The sequence below is a fragment of the Ascaphus truei genome, chromosome 8, assembly GCF_040206685.1.
Source record: "Ascaphus truei isolate aAscTru1 chromosome 8, aAscTru1.hap1, whole genome shotgun sequence".
In the NCBI taxonomy this organism is placed as follows: domain Eukaryota; kingdom Metazoa; phylum Chordata; class Amphibia; order Anura; family Ascaphidae; genus Ascaphus; species Ascaphus truei.
The window spans coordinates 42,784,180-42,809,736 of record NC_134490.1 but is presented as its reverse complement, the minus strand read 5'-3'; the positions used below and the strand labels follow the sequence as shown (position 1 = coordinate 42,809,736).

General features: G+C 42.9%; 1 protein-coding gene across 9 annotated transcripts in view; it reads right to left on the bottom strand.

The window, feature by feature from the left end:
* KANK3 (KN motif and ankyrin repeat domains 3) overlaps positions 1-25,557 on the bottom strand; it is a 62,093-nt gene that overhangs the window by 5,569 nt on the left and 30,967 nt on the right. For 7 of the 9 annotated variants that reach the window (XM_075611685.1, XM_075611690.1, XM_075611691.1 and 4 more), the window contains 8 exons: positions 22,630-22,719; positions 18,987-20,969; positions 13,585-13,684; positions 9,684-9,929; positions 9,273-9,360; positions 6,210-6,429; positions 4,603-4,745; positions 2,392-2,592 (listed from right to left, as the gene is read on the bottom strand). In XM_075611685.1, coding sequence (XP_075467800.1) covers positions 2,392-2,592; positions 4,603-4,745; positions 6,210-6,429; positions 9,273-9,360; positions 9,684-9,929; positions 13,585-13,684; positions 18,987-20,969; positions 22,630-22,666 — 3,018 coding nt within the window. In that variant the 5' untranslated portion in view covers positions 22,667-22,719. The remainder of the gene's footprint in view (positions 1-2,391; positions 2,593-4,602; positions 4,746-6,209; positions 6,430-9,272; positions 9,361-9,683; positions 9,930-13,584; positions 13,685-18,986; positions 20,970-22,629; positions 22,720-25,557) is intronic. The other 2 variants (XM_075611693.1, XM_075611694.1) reach the window with 1 other exon arrangement.

The following is a 25,557-nucleotide window of genomic DNA, read 5'->3' as shown; positions in this document are numbered from 1 at the left end:
AAAAAACAACGCCCATTCCGACGTTTTCGATCCCGGAACGAGATCTTTCTCAAGGGGTGCCCCCCACACACTTTTGTACATGTGTATGTATGTCTAGCATTTCACTATTGTCATTTCATTTAGGTGCTATCAATTTTCTTTTGTTATATATATGTAAAAAATAGAAATAAATGCAAATATAGTGGATCCAATACAATCAGATTAGTATAAATTCACAAGAACCCGTGTAGGTAATCTACAAAGACTAACTTTCCCTTAACAAGGCTGCCTATCGGAGTTCAGCCCTACAAGTTGAAAGTAGCAAAGGTTCTTTAGAAAAGGTTCCTTGGCGCAGTGTCAGGAAAGAACAGAAAAATAGAAAACAGTGACATTAGTTTACAAATGTGAGTATTGCACTTATCTCAAGTTTTCTTTAAATGAGCGTGTCTCCCATCATGGGTATAGACGTGTAAAACTGATCCTGGTAGTCTGAGATAGATCTCCTCCCCGGCTTGTGTGTAGTAGTGGCCTCTCAGAAAGAAAAAGAAGTGGCCAGTGTGTGTACCTTCTAACATGAATTAAGTAGAAACAGCCGTGCTAGTCCAGTTGTGATATTGCAGAGTACTTTAGTATTACAGAATGAGACACTCCCATTTAAAGAAAACTTGAGATAAGTGCAATACTCACCACACAGGGAGGTTAACATTTGTAAACAAATTACACGACGTTTTCTGTTTCTTTCCTGACCCTCTGCGCCTAGGAACCTAAAGGCTAAATATCAATAAATCATCCCAAGTAATGACCTTTAATGGTTTCCCTCTGTGTGCTGCCATGTTCAGTGTTCTGCATCTCTCTGCTGTCCCACTGTCCCCTCCTGTGATGTCATTTACAGCTCTGCCTGTGACAGGGACCATTTGGTGTCAGCAGGTGAGGGGTGTTCGAAAGGAGCGGGATTTTAATATAAAGTTCTCTTTTCAGACACAGCTTCTTTAGCAGCGATGTGTGTTGGATGGATTTAGTTACATTGTATCTTCCTGTTATATGGTGAGAGCTGAAAGCTCGGGGAAATTACATTGATGTCTGTAATACCTGGAACTTCCTGTAACAAATTATATCAGCAAAGTGGCAACATGTGATACTTTCTGCCATCATTTTTTTCCCCTTCTTACATTAACTTCAAAAAGAGCAGTAGAAGTAGACTGCTCGGGACTTATAGCCCTGTAAGGTGCTACACAACTGAGATATGAGAAATCCATACAAGAAGAAGGGATAGCCCCAGACATATAGTTATAGGTGTGTGCACACTAGAATAATTGTAATAGTAAATCTATGATGAGGTGTAAATGACCATATTTGTAACATACCATTTAATAGAACTATCCTAAAATATATACATCTATAAGTATTTACAAACCAATTAAAAAAGGCGGGGTGAGGAGGGTAGCTGGAAAGAAGAATGTAGCCGGAGAATAGTGTTTCAAGAAAAAGGATAGCTCACATGAATAACAACCAAGCTATTGTCTACAATATGTGTGTATGCACTGTATGTATATATAGCGCTTCAGAGCAGTAATACAAGTGACAATCATATAAATAACAGATCATGGGAAGAAGTGCTTCAGACATAAAAGTAACATTTAGGAAAATTAGTCCCTGCTCCGAGGAGCTTACAATCTAATTGGTAGGTAGGAAGAACGTACAGAGACAGTAGGAGGGCGTTCTGGTAAGTGCGTCTGCAGGGGGCCAGGGTTTATGTATGAGGTGTATAGTATCAGCCACGGAGCTACTCATATGCTTCGTTAAGCAGGTGTGTTTTAAGGTGGGTATTAAAGGTGGATAGAGGGTTCTAGTCAGATATTGAGGGGACGGACAGTGTGGGGCAGTCAGTGTGAAAGGTTTAAGGTGGGTGAGGGCTCTAGATACAAAGAGGGTAGAGAGAAGACATCCTTGACCGGATCGCAAGAGTTGGGATGGTGCATAATGAGAAATTAGGGCTGAGATGTAATTAGGGGCAGAAGAGTGTCAAGCTTTAAAAGTGAGAAGGAGAATTGAGTGTTTCATGCGGGTTTTGATAGGAAGCCAGGAGAGGGAGTTCAGCAGGGGAGACGCGGAGACAGATTTAGGAAAGAGTAGAGTGATTCTGGCAGCAGTGTTTAGGATAGATTGTAGGGGAGACAGGTGAGAGGCAGGAAGGCCGGACAGCAGGTTACAGTAATCGAGACGGGAGAGAATGAGGGTCTGAGTCAGAGTTTTAGCAGTCGAGCAAAAGGGCGTATATCTTTGTAATACTGCGGAAGGAAAAGTGACAGGTATAAGAAACTACTAGTATGGAGTAAGATGTGCTTACCTTTAGGTTCTTATAGTGTAGATAATAATTTAAACAAGTCAATGGCATGCATCCCTGACACTCACATTGTCTGTGATGGTCACGTCACACCCCGCCTGCGCTAGCAGCAGATTTACGGTCTCTGTGCGCCCGTGCTCAGTGGCGCACATCAGGGCCGTAGATCCCTCATCATCCTGGATGTTGACGTTGGCTCCACAGGCGAGCAGCGCCTGCACCATTTCCTGTCGCCCATGGCTCACAGCGAGCATCAACGCGGTCTGACCGGCCTGAAACAAGGGCAGTGTCAGTCATGTGATAATCCACCTACCACACATCTCAGCCTGGGCTTGGCGGTGGAAGAGCCTTGGGTATCTGAAGGCCGCAACGGTCAATGGCTCTCCCCTTGTAGTGTTGTGCAAGGCATTGTGGGGCACGACTTAGGGAAGTAGTGCAGTAATCGCTCTGACAAAGATGCAACCTTTCTACATGAACTTCTTCCCTACCACCATAAATGGAGGTTCCTGGAAGGTTGCATAGGATTATACTTAGAAGTCTCCACGTTGCCACGTTGATGATGTCACTTATGTTACAGGAAGTTCTAGGTATCAGACAATGTAATTTCCCAGAGCTTTCAGCTCTCCCCATATAACAGGAAGATACAATGTAACAAAATTATCTAGCTCAGTGGTTCTCAACCTTTTGTGAGCACGGGCATCCCTGGAGGATTTTTTTAAATCTCGGTGCACACAACCACACACACAACCACACACAACCACACACAACATAGTCATCTCCATCCCCCTTATCACATGGCAAAATCATCTTTTTTCTCAAACTGCCCTCCTCCCTTCTCACATAGCACACTCATCAGATTTCGACCACACACTTAACATTCATAGCGGGGAGGCTGAGATCTGCCTTTCCTCTGTGTCGTGCTGAGAGAGGAGAACGGAGTAGACGCAGATCAGTCGCTCAGTCTCCAGACAGCTGAGCAGCCAGCAGTATTTCTCCCACGGGCCATCGGAACTCTTGGCAAAGGGTCAGTGGCTGCGAGCGGCCTGGTAGTTGTAGGGGGCCTGGTAGTTGCAGGGGGTGCAGCAGCTGGACCGGACCTCTGGTTGCCACCGCCGGGCCCCGGCTCTCCTCAGCTGCTGCCTCCTCTTCCCATGACGGGCCTCTCGCTCTCTCTCCAAGCTGGGTGCACCTGGAAGTCAGGCTCAGCCTCCGGCATGCACCGGTGGGAGAGAGGCCCGGCGGGGCACAAGGCAGCAGCTAGGGAGATCCGGGGCCCGATGATGGTGGCAACCAGAGGTAAGTGTATTTGTGGTGGTGGGGCGGTGGTAAGTGTATTTGTGGTGGTGGGGCGGTGGTAAGTGTATTTGTGGTGGTGGGGCGGTGGTAAGTGTATTTGTGGTGGTGGGAAATTGTATTTGTGAAGGGGAGGAATTGTATTTGTGAAGGGGAGGAATTGTATTTGGGGGGGTGGTTGTGGTGTCTGTATTTGGGGGGGTATTGTGTGTGTATTGCAGGGGGTTGTAAAAGTATTGGGGGGAATTGTGGACAGGGGAGGAGGGGAAAACGAGTGTCAGGAAAGGGGGGATTGAGTGAGAGGGGGTAATTGAGTGATAGTGGAGGGGGGGCGGGAATAAGAAGAGAGGGGGTGTAAGAGAGGGAGGGGGAGAGTGAGGGAGGAAGTAAGGAAGAGGGTGGGGGGGGGTTAAGAATGAGAGACAGAGGGGGAGGGAAATACAGGTGTTGAAGGGGAGGAATTGCAAGGGGTGGCACAGGCGAAGCTCTAGTCCTGGGCCCCGGGAAATCTGTCTGCGGCCCTGCAGGTGTAGCAGGTGTTACTGCTCCTGTTAAAGCTGGGTAATGCAGATAACAACAGTATTATCATAGGAGTTGGAATGCTTAGTTTAATGTAGACTTAATTCAATCTCTATAGTAGTTATGTTCGTAGTATAACTGCTTACTTCTTACCTTTCCTATCTTATAGATTAAATATGCAATTTTGTCACTTTATTTTTCTAGTGTAATTATGATTATAAATGTAGAACCGTAGTAGCACCATGAAATGGTAGTGGTAAGAACACTGCTCATGAAGTGGGGGAGCCTGGGTTCAAATCCAAGTGTCAGCTCCTCCTGGGGCCTTACAAGTCACTTTATCTCCCTATGCCTCAGGAACCAAAATTTTATTGTAAGTTCTTCAGGGCAGGGACTCGTTGTGCCTGCAAAACTCTATGTACAGCGCTGCATGCACGGACGGCACTATACATAAGAAATATTATTATTATTACCTGGCTGGCTTTGGCATTAACGTTCCCCAGGCTAAAGAGTCTGCGCACAATATTCATGTCATCCTGCTTCTCCACGGCGGCGAGAGCAGCGAGCATGATGGCCGTGTAACCCGCCTTATTCTGCCGATCAACATCGCAAACTCCTGAATTAAGATAAATAGAAGTAAAGTTAGGGAGCTCTGGTCATATTCATTCAATATCATCAATTTAAGAAACAAAGTATATCATCAATTTAGTTTGTTTGTCAATGGGAGACGGCGTTCGGGATTGGATAGCAAGAGAAAACAACGCCCTCTCCCCTTCCCGATGTCCAGGCCGCAGCTGCGGCATTGCTACACAAGAGAGAGCACATGGAGGCTGCAGACAGCTCAGTACCTACTGCTAAAGGGAGTGAGCGAGACGAACAGTTCCAAAGTGCGGGGGAACAGTTTCGGGCGAGGAGAACAGGGCCGCTTTTTACATTAGGCCGACTAAGCCAACTAGGCACAGTGCCTAGGGCCTACGAACCTTTTAGGGCCTACAATATTTCACTTGAAAAAATACCTAAAACAAAAAAAAAATCACAAAATAAGAGAAAACAGCAAATTTTAATTTAAAATGCATTTGAAGTATCGATACCTTTAAATATCGAAACAAAAGTATCGATGCCAAATATTGCTATTATCGAAAGAAACAAGCAAACGATGAAATTAGCATAAAAATGAGGAAAAATATCGGACACACAGGCCTCTAGAAATAAAAGTGCCTAGGGCCTACGAAGGTCGTAAAACGGCTCTGGAGGAGAATCCTGCTTGCGCAGCCAACACAACATAGACAAACACATTCTTCAAAAGGCAGGTCTCCTCTGGGACAGAGGTACAAAGTACATCTCTACTCACAAGCTCATAATGCAAATCTTCATTTATTGTGACAGCCAAGAACAGGGGAGAAACAACGTTTCAGGTCCCAGATCGACCTTTCAGTGAAGGAGTTGCCACGTGCGCTCTCTGCTGCAAACTTTGTGCCGGTTTAAAGAATTACCTGATATCAAAAATAGCGGAGGGCGAAAAAAGTCCTTCCAGCAAATCGAAGGTTGAAAATCAAAATCAGCTGAATCTTGAACAGTTACTTAAAGCCGCAATCCCATATACACGAGCTTTTTCACATACTAATGTGTTGTTGCCAAGGCAGCTTATTCAACATTATAGTGTTGGTTTCATTGAACCATTTGAAACCCTGTTTTCTTTACAATAAAATATAAAAACAGACAGTCTGCAAATAGAAAAGTACTGGTACTTCTGGATATTTATAAAAAATGCTGTGGCACCCCTGGATTGTAAATATAAAAGTGATCTTAAATTTGTAAATAAAAAAAAGCCACAGTACTACGTTTGTAAATATCAAAAAGCAGCGGTACTCCTGCTCGCATCACACCTCGATCACAGTGTGCGGTCCGAAAAAGCAGCGGTACTCCTGCTCGCATCACACCTCGCTCACGGTGTGCGGTCCGAAAAAGCAGCGGTACTCCTGCTCGCATCACGCCTCGCTCACGGTGTACGGTCCGAAAAAGCAGCGGTAATCCTGCTCGCATCACGCCTCGCTCACGGTGTACGGTCCATGCTACATACCTGTATCCAGCAGCATTTCAACTATCCGAAAGTTGGAGTGCGACACACTGTAGTGAAGTGCCGTGTTGCCATTCCCGTCGGCAAAGTTTACGACATGGCCCAGCATCCCCGGGGAGACTTGGGAGAAAGCCTGGAGGTAGCCGGCCACGTTGTCGGCTGCGGAAGACTTCTGGCTGGATGCCTTGAACCACTCCTGCTGTATCATGTGGCTGCTGGACAGCTGAGGGAGAAAAGTCCCAGTTAAGACTTCCATGCGCTGCTACTGTACATCTGGACCAATTAATTTGAAAGGTCCGTCCAACCCAAGATCAAAGTGAACGAATGGCAGTGTCATGTTTAACAGGTTAAATAACACTTCCTTATTTAGCAGGTACAACACTGGATTTGGGGGTCTTATACCATATAAAGACTCATTGGTTGAAGCCGAGAACCTTTAGCTAATTAGAGCAGCAAACAACTGCCAACATACATGTAAAGCAAACCGTGCGTCCGACGAATATTACAATGAGATGGATTGTATCACTGCCCCTATATAGGTTTATACAAACCAATATAATACAATATTGTTTGTAAATGGTTCTATATGCAAATTGTTAATCACTACTTAAACTGAGCAACTTATTCCTAACACAAAGCAGGGTTGCAGACCTGTCAGACATGCGAATGTGCTCACAAATCCCACCCACTTTGTGCCTTCAAAGCGCCATATCAGAGGAGTTTAGAATAAGAGAGATAATATAGCAGGCAGCTTTATACGTCCTGGTGAAATGGATCAACTGATGACAGCAGATGTTGCCATGTAGACACTCTACTGCAGGCTTTGGGCCTGTCATGAAGGCACATAAAATAAAACATAGCTAGTGAAAAATAAGCAAAACAAAGAGAGATTACAAGGTAATAACACTTGGTGGCTAGGTGGATATAACAGGAATATCCTGTAGAAACTTTGTATAAGGTCGTCTCAACATGGCAATAAATGGAATGTTCTCACCTTAAACATGCCCTGGTATATATCCTCATATATGCAGCCAACATACAAAATCCTGGGATTTCTACCCACCCAGAGCTCTGAATGGGAAGAACAACCATTAGAGAGCGAGAGGAAACAATACACCATTCTTCATAGACCAAAGTTACAGTTAAAAATCATTTTATTGTTACTAGTAAAGAAAAAAAAAAGGTAATACTGTTAAATGCCTCCGCCATCATACCCGGCCGGTTTTGGCGTGGAAGTGACACCTAAATCTGGGGTTAAAGATGGCTGGAAGTTTGGGAGGGTATGAAGACGTCAATTCCTTGCCAAAATCTGTCAGGTTTGTAACAGTGTGCTACCTTTTTTTATTTAAAACCAGCAACAATAAAAATGATGTGTAACTGCACCTTGGGGCTATGAAGGATGGTATATTGTTTCTACTCTTTCTCCAATGATCGTTCTCCCCATTCAGAGCTCTAGACGGGTAGCAATCCGAGGACTTCTGCATATATGAGGATATATACCACAGCACGGTAATCTCTTTGTGCGCTGCAGGTTTGTAGCCCAGGCTATGTCACAACAGTATATTGCATATCTGAGACCTTATCTAATTTCTGATACAATAAAAATAAGGACAGCTGCTTTATACTGTCACTCAAGTTCAATGTTATGCGGAGGATAAACCATGCCTTTTTTTTTACAATTCAGCAGACTAAATTCTGAACCGTGCAATTGCACACTAGATGTAGACTGATTATACATGTCATAATCATATCTCCAATAAAGACTATCCCTTGTGAGCACATTTACATGTCCTAGACAGGTCTGCAACCCTACCTTTCAACCATTATCACCTAGCATACAGTGCTCCCACTGCAGCAAGGGATTCTGGGAAATTACATGCAAATGAGCACACAATGTGTCACCTTTTGCCTGAAAAGCCATTTACAGGGAGTCCATATAAGCAAATGCAATGCTGTTCACACAGCTTTTAAGCACAGCATGGGATATGCAAAGCCAATAAAATTACTCACATACATGTTTCAACCTTGATGGGTATCAGTGTGAGGTTGGTTGTATTGGCTTTACAAATTTTTCAGGCTGGGTAGGTTTACCATACACATTTTAAGTTATAGTGGGGGAAAAAGGCAACAGAAAACCTCCACCGTTAGCATATAGCCAATGTGAGTAGTTTTATTTGCTTTGCATATCCCATGCTGTGCTTAAAAGCTGTGTGAAAAGTATTGCATTTGCTTATATGGGCTCCATGTAAATGTCTTTTCAGGCAGAAGGTGACACATTGTGTGCTCATTTGCATGTCATTTCCCAGAATCCCTTGCTGCAGTGGGAGTGCTGGGTGATAATGGTGAAAGGCCGGGTTGCAGACCTGTCTAAGACATGCAAGTGAACATACATTAATATTTCCATTTGCTATATGCTTTACTGTGGAGGGTTTTTGTCACTTTTTTTTTTTACACACCATCCATAACCTAACCAGGTCTGTGTATGTGTGTGTGTGTGTGTGTGTGTGTGTGTGTGTGTGTCTGACCTTTAATATTCACTCCGTTGCGTAGACACTATGGACGGATGCTTTTGATTTTATTCACCAACTGGATCAAAGTGGAGACCTTTCCAAGTCAGCGACAGTCTCTTCTTGCCAGATAAATACTGGATGCAGGGTAAGGAGCTGTTAGAGATTCCAACAGCACCGTCACACAGATGTGATTTTGGGAGGTTGATACCTGTAGCGTGACAGGTTTATAGTGTGATCTATGACCCTCTTGTATCTTCCTCCCATTGACTTTTCTCGAGATACTTATTTGTGTAGTTATCAGTGCTCTCCCAGGTCATTAACCAGCCATCCAAAAGGAAGCCCCAACTGGGGAAGTCCTGGAAGGGGTACCTTGGATATCTTCCAGGGGATTCCTCCCCCCTGCGTACACACCCACTGCCACATGCACACAGATATATACAATGGTATACACTGCAGTAGTATTCCGGTTTCCTAAATGACTGGTATAAATAAGTGGTGCTTTATATCACCTAGTACGTCACATATCACCCACTGCCCAGAACAGCCTCTTACTTACAGCCTCTTCGGTTTTCATGGTGCTGGAATCCTTTAAATGAGAGTTAACGATCAGACAGGCTTCCCGCATCTTCAGGCTCAGCCCAAACCTGGGGCAAAAACACAACAAATCAACTAATAACAGTGATTACTCAACAGAGTTGTAGCGCTTTCCTAGAAAATACAACGGATCGAAGAGCCGGACCAGCTACTTCATGCAAGATCCATAAAAGAGCAATCCCACATAGCAAGCACAAAAAAGTGTGCGCACACATACACACAATATATTTAGTGTGTGTGTGTGTGTATGTGTATATATATATATTCCACGCTGTTTCAAATATGCGCAGATATCTATTAGCTCATTGTATCAGGAGGTAATAAAGAGGACATTCCACTTAGCACATCACAAATATTTTTCCATGTCACTCACTTCTTTACATCATGTTTAGCTGCCCTCTCCTCCCTCTCTTTCTTCCTCCTCTCTTTTGCTTTCCTCTTCTCCTCTGCTGCAGGGTCCTCTACATCACTGTCGCTGTCCTCCATGTTCACGTTCATCTCTTCCTCGGACGTCTCGATGTAGTTTAACGTCTCGCTGTCCGAGCTGTCGCCCGATACTTTGTCCGATGAGCTGTCTTCCTCATTATCACTGGAGTCTTCACTTGACGTACTCTCGTATCTACACAGTGACCAGGCGAAAAAAGATTCAAGGACAAATCGATTAGAAAAAAAAGACTCAGCTCTATAATGTCAACCACTACAGAGCAAAGGGACCTGACTGTCATTATTCCAGCTATAGACAAAGCCCTATGTATGTATGTGTGTGTGTGTATGTATGTATGTATGTATGTATGTGTGTATGTATGTGTGTGTGTGTATGTATGTGTGTATGTATGTGTGTGTGTGTGTGTGTGTCTGTATGTGTGTGTGTGTGTGTGTGTCTGTATGTGTGTGTGTCTGTGTGTGTGTGTGTGTGTCTGTATGTGTGTATGTGTCTGTGTGTGTCTGTGTGTGTCTGTGTGTGTCTGTGTGTGTCTGTGTGTGTGTATGTCTTTATTTATATAGCGCCATTAATGTACACAGTGCTTCTGGGTTGCTTATAGAAAGGTTTTAGCAGCAGGAAGAGACAGGCCACTATGCCACTTTGTGGATCGTTGGCAAGACCTCACTGACCAGTGTTCAGTTCTGGAGAAGTGCTAGAACAAGAGGTCATGCTCTGACGCTGGAGGGTGGGAGGCTCAGGGGAAATGTGAGGACATCCTTCACAGAAAGGGTGGTGGACTCATGGAATACACTTCCAAAAGGGGTGCGATAGGCCAATACAGTAATTAAGTGCTGAAAAATCCCCGGGTGAGACACAAGGTGATCATAAATATGAAAGGTGCGATATGGGTTATCACAATGCGACCCTGCATTACAGGCCACTGACTCGAATGGCAGCTAACACTGGATTGTGATTAACACGGGCTAATCGATATCTTCATTTAGCGCATTGTCTATCTCTTTTGCAAACAATGTAACTAGGGAACTCTCCCTCCTCCATGCCTCAGTTCATGTTTACAAACGAACGTAAATTTTTTTTATTTAAAAATACTTTGAGGATTCTTATTTATGTAACAAAAGCATCAATCACCCAGATCTAATGCCTTAGATATGTTGGTGTTATTGGTAAATTTGCAGTGTACTGCTGGCCTTTCTGGCAGGGAAAGGGTTACACTTGTCTCCAAAAGACACACAATGCACCTTTATCTGAACTCAAAAAAATAGGTTACCAGCTACAATTATCAGTGGTGAGAGGTGCAGGAGAGATCTGACATCTTCAAGGGCTTCCTCAGCATTGAAGGTTATACAAGGACAATGTGACAGTGATGCTCCGCTTAGGAACATATCAACATTATGATGTCAACTGGATTCCAGCACACACTTAGGTGGAGATAGTGGCTTAAAAGCATATAGACACGGGTCAAAATAATAAAAAAGTTGTGGCACAGTGTTTCCCACACACACACAATTGTCAGTTTAGTTGTACTGTGATTGTGTTGAGTGTGTGAGTGTTATTTACATACATACTAGTCAAAGTACTCATAATTTGCAGTTTCCCCATAATGCTTAATTCAGTGCGTACAGCCAAGTCCAGTTCATCAAAGGACAGACTGAGCAAACTCACCACATGATGGCCGATTTTTACTCATCACCCCGATTTCATTTGTAGCATCTTCTAACCAATATATGTATGTAGTATATCTTTATTTATATAGCGTCACAGCTGTACTTAGCGCTTTACATGAGACATTACAGTGAATTATAGTACAATAAGTGTAACAAATAAGATAAGACAATAGGAAAGGGAAAGCGGACTAAGTTTGCTTGTGTGATATAATGGGGATCGGCAAGCACCCTTATCCAGCGACAGATGTAGCAGACTTTCTTGCACACCCTCGTGCCTTAGTCCCACCCCATTTTTGCATAAGCCAATTTTATCACATGCGGCTACTGCATTTACGATGGCGGTTTCTCCCACTGGCGAATTGTGTGTGTCCTGCTGCAATGCGCCAGTGGGATAAATGACAGCTGCAACATCTGTACACTGTACTGTGGTGTGGATTTAGCCTTATTGACACATATATATCTGCCCCAGAGGGATATACCCCCCAAAAGCTTTCCATGTTCCTTTGGGAAAACTTTAGGTCAAAGTTCAACCGTCAACAAGCTATGCAAGAGGTGTGAGAACTCTTCTGGCTCTCTAACCCTAGAGAGTATTAGGGCTGTACCAAGGTAATTATCTTAATGACGTTCTGACCTCGGTAATTAAGGCTGTCTGAGTCTGCAGGCAAAGTCATAATATGCAGGAATGATCACTCAACACAGTTACTGCTCTTTAAATTGTAAGCTCTAATGATCAAATAGAATGACTTATTAAGGGGCAACCCTATTAAATAGACAAATTAATTAAATCCGTTAATCCTTGATCGCCAATGTTTTAACGGAATAGTTAAAATAGTCCGCAAATGTTTTTTTTTTTTAAACAATTTAGTTTAACTTTCTTTATTCTTTATAGCAAGATTCAGTCACGCGTAAAGTTAATGTTTTATAAATTATGTGAGAAATAAAGATGTTTCTCTTTCTTTTGGTTGGAGTAAATCTAATCTGATCTGGTAGAAAACAAGAATGCGGAGAAGCTGCACTGCTAGCCTGTAAGTGAAAAAATCTAAATAGTTTGTGATACATCAATAGTTGTTGCTTATTAGTTTACATATTGAATACATATGTGTGCCCGAGGGGCCACAGAAAGTTTCCCATAGATTGCACTCAGTGTATGATATATTTAGGTAGGAACTCAGTGGTCTTCTAGATACAATGCTAGATAAGTGTTACCAAAGGCGACATAACTCCCAGAAAAATAATAACATTTTATTAATACATATATCAACAAAGTGAACTCATGTATACAGTGGTTTAAAATCCTTGGTGGTGGGTGTAGGATCGAAGTGAGGTCAATTCAAGACAAGTGAATCGCTATCCTCATTGAATGACTAAATGTTTGTACTATTAACCTGGATGATCACAAATGAAAAAGGGGATGTAACAGGAATATGTCCCAATACCACCCTAAAGTTACAGAGAAAATGTGTCTGTGTGAATGGATAAAACACAGACCTATATTAACCCCTACACAGTACACACACCCCCGGTTCAGCTCCAGAGACCCCAGCTTCCTACACATACAGACTTACTGCCCCCCAGCGCCGCAGACTAACAAGCAAAAGTCAAGCGGTGCTAGGGACAGTGCCAGCTGCAATCGCGCTGCAGGGGGTCCATACGCCATACTTCTGAATGGGACCCCCCCAGAGTTAATCCTTCTGTGCGGTCTTGGCACCAAAGACATTAAGGTTGGCTACAGCTGTATAAAAAAGAGGGAGAGGCAAAAAAGATCTAGTAGGGGTAACTGCCCCTTTAATGTACAGTATGCTGCTGTTTTCCTGATCTGTGGACTGTGGGTGTTCATCCCCGACATTTTCTGTATTGCACAGCAGTTTCAGCACAGCCTGGGTAAAAGAGGTGTAAGGCAAATCTTTAACCCAGGCTGTGCTGGAAAAGCTGTGGAATATGGGAGGCATACGCTTATACCTGTAGGAGTTATACATTTTAAAATGCATAAGAAGCAAAAGGTGACCGAGTGCTCATTTGCATGTCATTTCCCAGAATCCCTGGCTGCAGTGGAAGCATTGTATGCTAAGAGATAATGGGGAATTACGTGAATGGGCTCACAAGTCATATTTTTACTTGCTGTTTTAAAGTTGCAAATTGCTGCCGTTTAGTGGCACATAACGTACTCTCCGTTCAACACGCCAACAAACTGCAGGCTCTTTTTCCCTCTGCTCGAGTCACTTTTCGAAGGACCGTCTTTGTTTTTCATGATGGACTTCAGCGCACCTAGTACAGAGAAAAGAAGAAGAACTGTAATCGGAATATCCGTAACATTTATCCGCAGTGGTGCAAGTGGCTACAAAAACACAAGTAGGGGTAGGACGGCGAACACATTCTGAAATGTATTCAAATTGGGGAGGCTATTTTGGACAGCTGTAAACAATGATTGCAGTTAAAAATGGAGAAAGCGGGAGAGGTTTTCGTTAAATAGGAAAAGGAACCAGTTGTGTGTCAAACAAGTAGTGGAACCCACAGATTGTGAATGAAAAAGTAATGGTCCGCTGGGGCGGTCAATTGCAAAGTGGTACATGGGAGGTGATAAATTAGTGGTACTGGCTCTGTGAATAAAAAGTAGAGGCTCTCTGGGTGTGAAAATGAAGAAGTAGTGGTACTCCACGTTCCCTAGGTGCCACACACTGACCATTGCACTTGTTCCCATGCTGTAAGAAATGTCTTAATGAACAGAGATCACCTATGTAAATGTACCACAGCCTACATACAATTGTAATGATGCTTTAATGGGATCAGCTGTGCGGGTGGACCATACCCCCAGGCATCCTCCATCCCACACCAGGGAGCCACTTTACCTTTTGTTTCAGCATTGCCCCTTATTCCCTCTAGATTGTAAACTCTCACGAGCAGAGCCCTAATTACCTTCTGTATCTGTTTGCGCTTGTCTGTCCTCGTTTGGTATTCTGTTTATGTAATTTACATAACTCTGTACCCCCCCCCCTGACCTGAGCTGCGGAATGTGTTTGCGTTTAACAAATAAATGATCATTTTGATATTATGAAAGGACAAGTACTATAAACAGCCACTGGTTGGCAGTGTTGCCAAGCTTGAGATGTCATCATTTGGTTGCCACAATCTCAATTTTCCATATAGAACACAGGACTGCTGTGAATTAGAATAGAGCACAGCAATGATCCATGACCATTGCTGGTCCATGAAGACTATTCAGATAGTTCTTAAAAACCTTTTAAATTATTTTCACACCATACACTTCAATGGGATCAATATCTTACAAACCGTACACTTTACAAGGATCTCCCTTATACACACACAACACATTTCAAAAGGATCACCCTTAATAGAGGGGCAATATAAGCGGCACCTTTCAAAAAAAAAAAAAAAACAACCACACACAAAGAATATCACTTGTGAGCACATTTACATGTCCTAGACAGGTCGGCAACCCTGCCTTTCAACCATTATCACCCCGCATACAGTGCTTCCACTGCAAGGGATTCTGGGAAACAACATGCAAATGAGCACACAATGTGTCTGTCACCTTTTGTCCAAAAAGCCATTTACGTGGAGCCCATATAAGCAAATGCAACGCTGTTCACACAGCTTTAAAGCACAGCATGGGATATGCAAAGCCAATAAACATGTTTCAACCTTGATGGGTATTATCAGTGTGAGGTTGGTTGTACTGGCTTTGCTAAATTTTGCACAACAGCTATAATGTATTCGTATATCACTAAGGTAACATTATGTATTGTTACAGTTTGCAGCTGAAACTGCTGGGAATATTAGCAACAAATTATCACAAGGAAAGTGTTGCAAACATCTTGCACTGCTTGGGGGGTGTGTTAAAACTTGCATAGAATTAAAGGCTGCTCAGTACATTACAACTCATTAAAAATGGCATTAAGAGTCGAATTTAAAAAAAATGTAGTAAGTATTATCTAATACTACAGAACTGATTTAATGCTCCTTTAACGCACCATATACTTCAATGGAATCCCCATGTTGGACACAAAATGCACTTCAATTGGATCCCTTCTTACACACATGAATGGGATGTGCATTTTACACACACTGATGGAGTTCCTCCACCTCCCATACACATCAATGGAATTCCCCCCTTGACGTAAAGTTAAATGAAGCCTCCCGTACACTTTAATGGAAGCCCCCTCTTACACGTCATATACTTTAACGGGATCCCCTTCTTGTACACATCGATTATAATGGGATCCCTCCCTTAGAATACCATAAAGTTCATTATAATCCCACTACGTAAAAATCAGTATGACAATTATGTCATATACACAACTACACAGCACCATCAAAACTTCCAGTGGCTTCTCATCCCAGAGTAATACTGATTTTTAAAAAAAAAAAATGGTGTCTGATTTATCAAAGGAAAAATCCCATTAAAAGATTACATTTCTGAAATATTTTTTTGCCAATTTTTGACCCAAGTTTGCAGCTGAGAGACTGAAATGCATAATCTGCAACTGGGGTTTTGGATTTTATTGGTTATTGTCCTTCCACAGTGCTGGGAGCCGTTACTTGATGTATCTGAAGTAGCCAACTAGACTATTTGGTCTGGGAGTATTTCACCCCTCTATATGCAAACAGACTTGGAGTGCAGTGAATAGGGATCCTTGGGGAATCCTGTGATTTTCTTTTTTGTTTTTTTTATTCCAAAAACTGTCACATTCTACATACTCCCTAAAATTCACAAAGAGGGTAACCCTGGGCGCCCTATTATCTCTGGATCTAGCACACTGACTGAGAATATTTCTGGCTGGGTGGGGGGCATTCTAAAACCACTTGTCAGGAACACACCCAGCTATACCCAGGACACCACCGACCTGCTAAACAAACTTAATGCCATTGGCCCCCTCCCAACAGGAACACTACTAGCAACCATGGATGTAGAATCACTTTACACAAACATTCCCCACGAGGATGGGATTTCAGCCTGCAGATACTTTCTGGGACCGCAGGAGCCACTCACAGAGACAGTGACTAAATGCATCGAATGTATTCTGACACATAACTACTTCACATTTGGAAATGACACATACCTCCAGACAACCGGGACCGCTATGGGCACTCTGATTGCGACCACAGTATGCCAATCTGTTCGGCGCAAAACTGGAAAGTGACTTTCTTTCCACCTGTCACTTGAAACCCCTTGCATACCTTCGGTACATCGATGACATCCTGCTGATCTGGACCTCTGGTGAACAGAACCTCCTAAAGTTCCATGAGAACTTCAATACGTTCCACCCAACCATCAACCTCAAACTCACCCATTCCCCGGACGAAGTATATTTCCTAGACACCACCATTACTATAAAGAACAACTAATTACAGACTTCTGTTTAACACAAACCTACAGACAGAGCCAGCTATTTGAAGGACAACAGTTTCCACTCGACACACTCTAAGCATGCAACCCATACAATACAACCAGATATGCTTTGACACGGGATGCGGGACAAGATCATGCTTGGATGCAAGATAAAAAAACCTGCACAATGCTCAACACAGCGGGCACAATACAAATACCACACAGGAATCTGGAGTGCAAAAATCAGAGGAAGGTTCACCTGTTTCTCCAGCAATGTTGTGTACCTCATCATGTGCATGAAATGCCCAGGGGGCTGCTACTACATAGGTGAAACGGGAAAGGGGCTAAACAAGAGAATGAATCTGCATCGCCACAGATTCACACGCCAAACAAGAGACAGTCCTGTCGGCGAACGTTTCTCTGACCATAAGATGAAAGATCTGAAGGTGGCCATACTCAAAGGTAATCTTAGAACACCGAAAGAGACGGTTGCATGAATACAAATTTATGCAACTGTTCGGGACACTTAGCGGTGGCCTAAACCGAGATCGTAGTTTCATGAGTCACTACTGACACAAGAGAACTCTCTTCCCATGAGTGCTAAAGGCCATGTCTATACATACTGTGCTATATGCATGCACACACAGCTGTCTCTTACACATACAAATACTCCATGTAATTCCATCCCTATATACCAATAGGAACCACATAGTATCTTCACACACTTAGTAATGCAACATCCTCTTACATTTCTACACCTACCCACACCATTGATGTACACTCCCACTCCACACACACCTTGTGTGAAGCATGGGCTCTTTACAAATGTATATTTACTTACATACATATACACACACACACACACACACACACATCACTAACATTCAGGGACTATTTAACACCTGGATAGGTTCCAGTCACAGATTACATTCCAAGATGCAATGTTTTTAAGTAAAATCCTGGCTTGCTTTATTCAATGTAACATCGCCGGAAGAAGATAGAGTCTTTCGAAAGCTCGCACAAATAAAAGCATTTCGTTAGCCACAGAACGGTATCGTCTATTAATTTTTTATTGTGTATATATACATATGCATACATATGTGTGTGTGTGTGGTGTATGTGTATGTGTGTGTGTGTGCGTGGTATGTGTGTGTGTGCGTGGTGTATGTGTGTGTGTGTGTGTGTGTGTGGTGTATGTGTGTGTGTGCGTGGTGTATGTGTGTGTGCGTGGTGTATGTGTGTGTGCGTGGTGTATGTGTGTGCGTGGTGTATGTGTGTGTGTGTGTGCGTGGTGTGTGTGTGTGTGTGTGTGTGTGTGCGTGGTGTATGTGTGTGTGTGTGTGTGTGTGTGTGCGTGGTGTGTGTGTGTGTGTGTGCGTGGTGTATGTGTGTGTGTGTGTGCGTGCGTGGTGTATGTGTGCGTGGTGTATGTGTGTGTGTGCGTGTGCGTGGTGTATGTGTGTGTGTGCGTGTGCGTGGTGTATGTGTGTGTGTGCGTGTGCGTGGTGTATGTGTGTGTGTGTGTGCGTGGTGTGTGTGTGCGTGGTGTGTGTGTGTGCGTGTGCATGTGTATGTGTGCGTGGTGTGTGCGTGGTGTATGTGTGCGTGTGCACGGTGTGTGTGTGTTGTGTGTGTGTGTGCGTGGTGTGTGTGTGTGTATGTGCGTGGTGTATGTGTGCGTGGTGTATGTGTGCGTGGTGTGTGGTGTGCATGTTGTGTGTGGTGTGTGCGTGGTGTGCGTGGTGTATGTGTGCGTGGTGTGCGTGGTGTATGTGTGCGTGGTGTGTGTGCGTGGGGTGTGTGCGTGGTGTATGTGTGTGGTGTATGTGTGTGTGTGCGTGTGCGTGGTGTATGTGTGTGTATGCGTGGTGTATGTGTGTGTGTGCGTGTGCGTGGTGTATGTGTGTGTGTGCGTGGTGTATGTGTGCGTGTGTGTGCGTGTGTGTGCGTGGTGTATGTGTGTGTGTGCGTGTGCGTGGTGTATGTGTGTGTGCGTGGTGTATGTGTGGTGTGGTGTATGTGTGGTGTGGTGTATGTGTGGTGTATGTGAGTGAGTAAAACTATTGAAAGGTTTTGAGTGGCGTTTCAATGAGGCCAGGTTAAAAAATGTAAAGGGAATGTAATTTATATCCCTAAAAGTATCTTGTATTCCTTCTATTTTACAAGGACGCTGTCTGGATGTACAGGAGATAAGCCAAGTGTTGGCAGGAAGTATCTTACCAGCTTGGCCCAACGTAGCTAAGCTTCCCTCTGCAGCCTCTTCCTTTTGACATACACTTTCCTCCAGTGCTTTGCTTGAGTTCTGAATAATTAAACACTGCTCATCCCCCACTTCAGAGGACGAGCAGAGAGCTGTGACCTTTCCTTCCACCGTAATACCTTCCCCAGTCTTATCACCCTTCTCCACATGTTTCATGATATCCTGGTTATTCTTAGCAACATCCACCTCATCTCCTGCCAACAAAGTCCTTTTACATTTGGGTTTTGACTTTATGTCACCCATTGACTCACTTAAGGTTTCTATTATGGTACTGTTCAAAGTGGATTGTGTTTTGTTCGTTCCTTTCAAATTAGCCTGAGTGCTTTTTTCCTGATATCCCAACATCAAGTCAGGGCCAACTGCAACTTCCTTAGCTTCTAAGATACAGCCTATTCTGACACAAGACATTTCTGAAGAACAATTAATTCCTGTGTCTACCGTTTCTAAATGGTTTCCAGAAGCCTGGCTGAGCATTGGAACCACAGCTTCAGAAGATGCTTCTAGTGTTTGAGGCTGGGCCATCACTTCTTTGTCCACCATGTTCTTCTGTCTTCTGGAGCAAACCTCCACTCTCAGCTCTTCTAGTTCGTAAGTCGCTTCCTTTAAATGACCTTCCAAGATGCAAATGACCTCCCTCTGGTGGTCTATTGTATGTTGAAGGAGTTCCATCTCTTTTTCTGCCTCACAAGTCAGTCCCAACAAGGATTCCATCACCCACACACCGACGTGCTTTGTTTCAGTCTCTGGCCCCACAGCGACATCCCTGCTCGGTTTCTGAGACTTGTAATAGAACACAGCATCGTTCATGTCCATCTCATTTCCTACTCCTATTGACTTGCAACGTCTTTCCATCACTTTTGGGGGGCTGGAAGATGCCTTGCTGCCTCCAGTCTTGCTGCTCCTTTCTGGAACAGACAGTTTCTCAGTAAGTCTTTTCAGCTCTGCTATTTTACTTGTTCTGGATTTCCCAGTCTCAGATTCACCTTCTTTTTCAGGTGGTAGTTCAAGACTTTTCTCTGAGTCACTTCCATTGATGCTGGAATTACCAGTGCTGGAGGACCTCTCCCGGAAGCTGGTGTCTACTGTGACAGAAACCTGCTTCTTTTCCAGATCTGTCAGAAGCTGCTTCTTCTCCCTCTCAAGAGTGGAAATCTTCTTTTCCAACACAGGAATAGCCTTCACCTGCTCCTCTAGCTCTTTCAACTGCTTTAGAGCAGCAGCCATCTGCTCCCGGACATACTGGAGATTAGCTGAATTGATGTTAGCTGGAGTGCTTCTTCCAGAGTTCAGAGGGCTGATTCTCACTGAACTTGTGAAGGTCGGGCTGAGTATTACATGACTTTCTCCACCTCTGCTGAACTGCCCTAATGAAGACAGTTGACTCAGGTTGGGTGAACTTGAGCTAGTAACACTGAGCTTGAAAAGATTGGTAGGTGGACTTGGTCTACTATGCATCTCTAAACCACATGTGCTTAGCTGCTCTTGCTCCAGCCTCTTGCTCGTCTCCATCAAGGTTTTTTCAACTCTATGGTTCCGCAGAAGAGACTTGGGGGACGGCGGAGGCAGCAGGTTGATAATGGGCATTGGGGAAACTGGGTTGGACTTTTGCAAGTTCAAAGTCTCCTTAACATCAGAGGAACTTGACGGTGTTCTAACCCTTGGGAAAAATACAGAGGATGATCTTCCATCCTCACTGGAGTTCAAAGACTCTGTAGAGGTCCACCCACCAGCCTGACATGATGGGCTTCTCAAGGATGATGTGGATTGCCGTGGCACCCTTGGCCTGCGGTGGACAGGGACCTTCTTCAAGGTCTGACCACTCTGAATATCATCAACATATTTCAGGAAATCCAAATCCAACTGGAAACCATACGGAGTTTCCACCGAATACGAATTCTTCTCATTGTCATCCTGGTCCCGGTACAGAAAAGGGCCTCCTAAATCTGTTGTGGGGACACAAGAGGTCCAATTAGTGAATGCCCATGGAGACCTTAACATATTAATGTAATTAATGGATATAAACATTAATGAACACCCATAAATCTCAAATAATCCATTGAAGATTACTTATAATTAATATTAGGGGAGAATAACACATAGAAATGAATGAGAAATAAGAATCACTTTGTTGGGCCAAATGATCTATCCATTCCCATATTTGCTGTGAAACCTCTAACCCTATTAGATCCGTTGGTTTCTGACATATTTGGGATCTCGTTATGTCGATCCCAAGCAATTTTTAATTTCCTTACTGTATTAGGCCATCACTTCTGCTGGGAGGCTATTCCACACATTCACCCCCATTTCCATGCATAAGTACCTCCCATTTCCACCGAGACTCGCACCCTCCAGACTAATACATGACTCAGCCGTCTTGAATGTGTGATGTCACTGGAAATATCAAAGACTGCAGTACATTGAGATTAATTCTTCAGCCTTATGACATTTGCTTCTTCTGGAATCAGAACATTTCTTGAGAATATATATATATATATATATATATATATATATATATATATATATATATATATATATATATATATAAACAGTGGTTGACAAATCACCAAAAAATCTACTCGCCACACAAAAAAAATCTACTTGCCACCTAGTACCAAACGTATGCTGCTTGGGCCAATAGGCGCTCGCCACGATGTTAAATCCACTCGCCCGGGGCGAGCAAATGTATAGGTTTGTCGAACACTGTATATATATATATATATATATATATATATATCTATATATATATATATCTATCGAGCTAGATATCTCAAGAAAGGGCTAAATATATACAAATCATCCCAAGTAATGACCTTCATGGTTTCCCTCTGTGTGCTGCCATGTTCCCTCTGTGTGCTGTCCCACTGTCAGCTCCAGTGATGGTCATTTATGGCTTTGTCTGTGACAGGGACCATTTGATGACAGCAGGAGGGGGGTGTTTGAGAGGAGCGGGTTTTAATATAAAAGTTCTCACTTAAAGCTGCAGTTCAGTCAATATCCTGCATGTGTGTTTTTTTAATAAATCAGTTCTGTAGTAAGAAAAAATACTTTTAGCATTTTCTGTTTTTAAAAAAACAACTTTGAAAGACCAATTTTCTTGTATTCTATTTTAACAACAGTTTGCTAAGGCACTGCCCCTTCATGTCCTGTCACAAGCCCTGGCACATCCCTTTGTCAGCCCTACCCTCCCTCTAGCACATGTCAGTGCAGGAGTGCTCATGAATATTCATGAGCTTCCACTGAGAGACAGAAGCAGAAGAAAAACAGATCCCTTCACTAATTATGTCACCAAATTTCGCCTATCAATATATGGAGAACGAATTGACCAGCAGCTATACAGTTCTTTAGGTAATTAGAGATTGCACACATTAAACTATTGAAGTAAAAAAAAATTTTTTTAAAAAAAGACTGAACTGCAGCTTTCAGACAGTTGTTTTTAGTACTGATGTTTCCCCAGTGTTGGAAGTATCACTGCTGAGATCTATCTCTATATATCTATATTACTACGTGACATTGAAACATTCAGATTATAAATTTTCTTAAATTAGATGTAACTATCTTACCAAAAAAATAAGTTAAATATAAATACACAGACTTATTTTTTACCTGGAAGGTTCTGATTAAGATGTACGGATTGTGCCATCGTCTTACAATATTCAGAAGTGTTCACAGAATGATAGAGCAGTGCACTTAATCCTGTAAAAGAAATATGTTTTCATTCATTCTTAATTTTATAGGCATTATACAGTCCTCTAGCAACATATAATCTACATAAAATACAGTGAAAACACTCAGGCAGTGACAGGTGCAATCCCACGCAGCCAGCCCAAAGCCAATCTTTTGTAAACAATGTAACAATCTTATTGGGCTTCTGAAACTAATCTAACCATGCTAAAAGTAAATAGGTGGCTGCTAGAAATTAATCTCTTGAAATTAAATACAGGCTGCATTTCTTATGGGCCCCTGAATGGCAAAATGTTTGTAAATAGAGTGTATTCTTTCCCCCGTTCTCAGAGAGGCAATAAATATTAGGAGAGGGAGAGGGTTCACAAATTTAAAAATACTTATAAGTGTCAGATGAGTAAAAAAGGCTTGTTGTAAGACATATGTACAACTGCAGCCATAATTAAGAGGCCCCATAGAAATTATTCGGCACGAGTTTTTCTCTGACATTACAAACAGCTGGAGAGATTTAAACACCGACATTTGCAATTAAGATAGGCAAAGACATAATACTCCATGTATCTGCAGGTCTTCCGCAAGTCCGCACCACCTGCTTGCATTCGGTCCATTGTCATATAGTGGTTAAACTGCAGACAGGGATTCTGGGTAGTTGCATGCAAATGAGCACACAAGGTTTGTCACTTTTAGCTTCCTGCATATTTTGTTACATGGATAGTTCCCTAGTGTTACATAGTTACATAGTAAATGAGGTTGAAAAAAAAAATAGTTATACATCCATCAAGTTCAACCTAAGCTAAATTTAGACAACAGATACTTTATCCTATATCTATACTTATTGATCCAGAGGAAGGCAAACAAAAAACCCAAGTGACATATCATCCAATGATCTCTCATACGGGGAAAATAAATTCCTTCCTGACTCCAAGAATTGGCAATCAGATTACTCCCTGGATCAACATCCTTCCTGTGTTTACTTATTTGGTATATCCCTGTATACCTTTCCCATCTAAAAAGATGTCCAACCTTTTTTTGAACAAATCTATTGTATCTGCCATCACACTGTCCATGGGTAATGAATTCCACATTTTAACTGCCCTTACTGTAAACCCTTTCCTTTTTTGCAGGTGAAATCTCCTTTCCTCCAACCTTAAGGGATGACAACTGTCCTTTGTACTGCCCGTGGGATGAATAGTTCTTTTAAAAGCTCCTTGTACGGCCCATGAATATATTTGTATATAGTTATCATATCCCCTCTTAGACGCCTCTTTTCGAATGTAAATAAATCTAATTTAGCTAGCGTCTCCTCATAAGTCAGATTGTCCATCCCCTTTATTAATGTGGTGGCTCTTCTCTGCACACTGTCTAGTTCCATAATGTATTTTCTAAGGAGTGGTGCAAAAATGGTACTCCATATTAAAGGTGTGGTCTTACTAATGCTTTGTAAAGGGGCATAATTATGTTTACTTCCCTTTCATCCATTGCCCGTTTAATGAAAGATAAGATCTTGTTTGCCTTTGCAGCTACTGCATGACTTTGGGCACTATTGCTAAGCTTGCTGTCTACAAGCAATCCTACATCGTTCTCCATCAAGGATTCCCCTAATTTAGCCCCATTTAAATTTGTAAGTAGCCTGTTTATTCTTGTTTCCCAAATGCATAACCTTACATGTATCTGTATTAAACCTCATCTGCCATTTACCTGCCCAAGTTTCCAGTCTCCCCAAGTCCTTCTGGAGAGAAATTACATCTTGCTCGGATTCTACTACCTTACACAATTGTGTCATCAGCAAAGATGGAGACTCAAGGTCATAATAAACAAGATAAAAAGCAGTGGTCCCAGTACCAATCCTTGAGGTACTCCACTCACAACTTTAGCCCAACCTGAAAAAAGTTCAATTTATGACAACTCTCTGTTGTCTATCCTTCAACCAGTTTTCAATCCAGGTGCAAATATTTTTACAATTTGCTTTATTTTGTAGTGCCTCTGCCTGCTGCATTATACAGCGTGTACAGTACAGCCAACTATGGGACAACGGAGCGCAAAAATCCTTTTGAAATCTTCCATTTCAACTTGGTCACCAACTCTGCATTGTCAAGTTATGTTACAAGGTGATGCAGCAAAGGGATTAAAGGGCAAATGTCAGAGTTTTTCAAAAGGGGTTCCTCCAGGCATCCCTAAAGGGTTCCCTGCAATTTTCAAGTCATTTGAAAATTGTACCAAATACAGAAGCATTTACAATGCATCTGATCTCAGACGCGCTATTAGAGGGGGTTGGGGTTTCTCAGAATTTCACAATATAATGGGAGTCTCAGAAGGCTCTGCCAGAGCAGGTAGAAAAGAGAAGAGCTGCTAGGGAGCTGGCAGTATCCTCCAACGAAACTGGCTGCTGCTGCAGGGTAATGCAGCCTATCAGGAGGAGATTTCAGGAACTTGTTCCTGTAGAAAAGTTGAGCAGAAACAGGTGATTGTTGTCTGTCTGCCCCAGTGTGAGAGTGAATGTTTGTGTGTAGTAGTGTACTCTGATGTGCGTGTGCAGCAGTGTGCCCTGGTGTGCTTGCGTGTGCAGTAGTGTTCCCTGGTGTGTGCGCTTGTGCAGCAGTGTGCGTGCGTGTGCATTAGTGTGCCGTGTTTTAAGTGAGTGTAACGGTGTAGTGATCTGTTCTGTTTGGTGTGTTGCTTTAATGTTACACGACTGTGTACCCTTTTGTGTGCGCACAGTATGTCTGTCCTATTTTGTGTGCTTTAGTTTCGATTCTTAGGCTCGTAGGGGTGTATCAGCAACTGATCATTAGAAATAGGGGTGCCTCAGCAACTGATCCTTAGAAATAGGGGTACCTTGAGAGAAAAAAG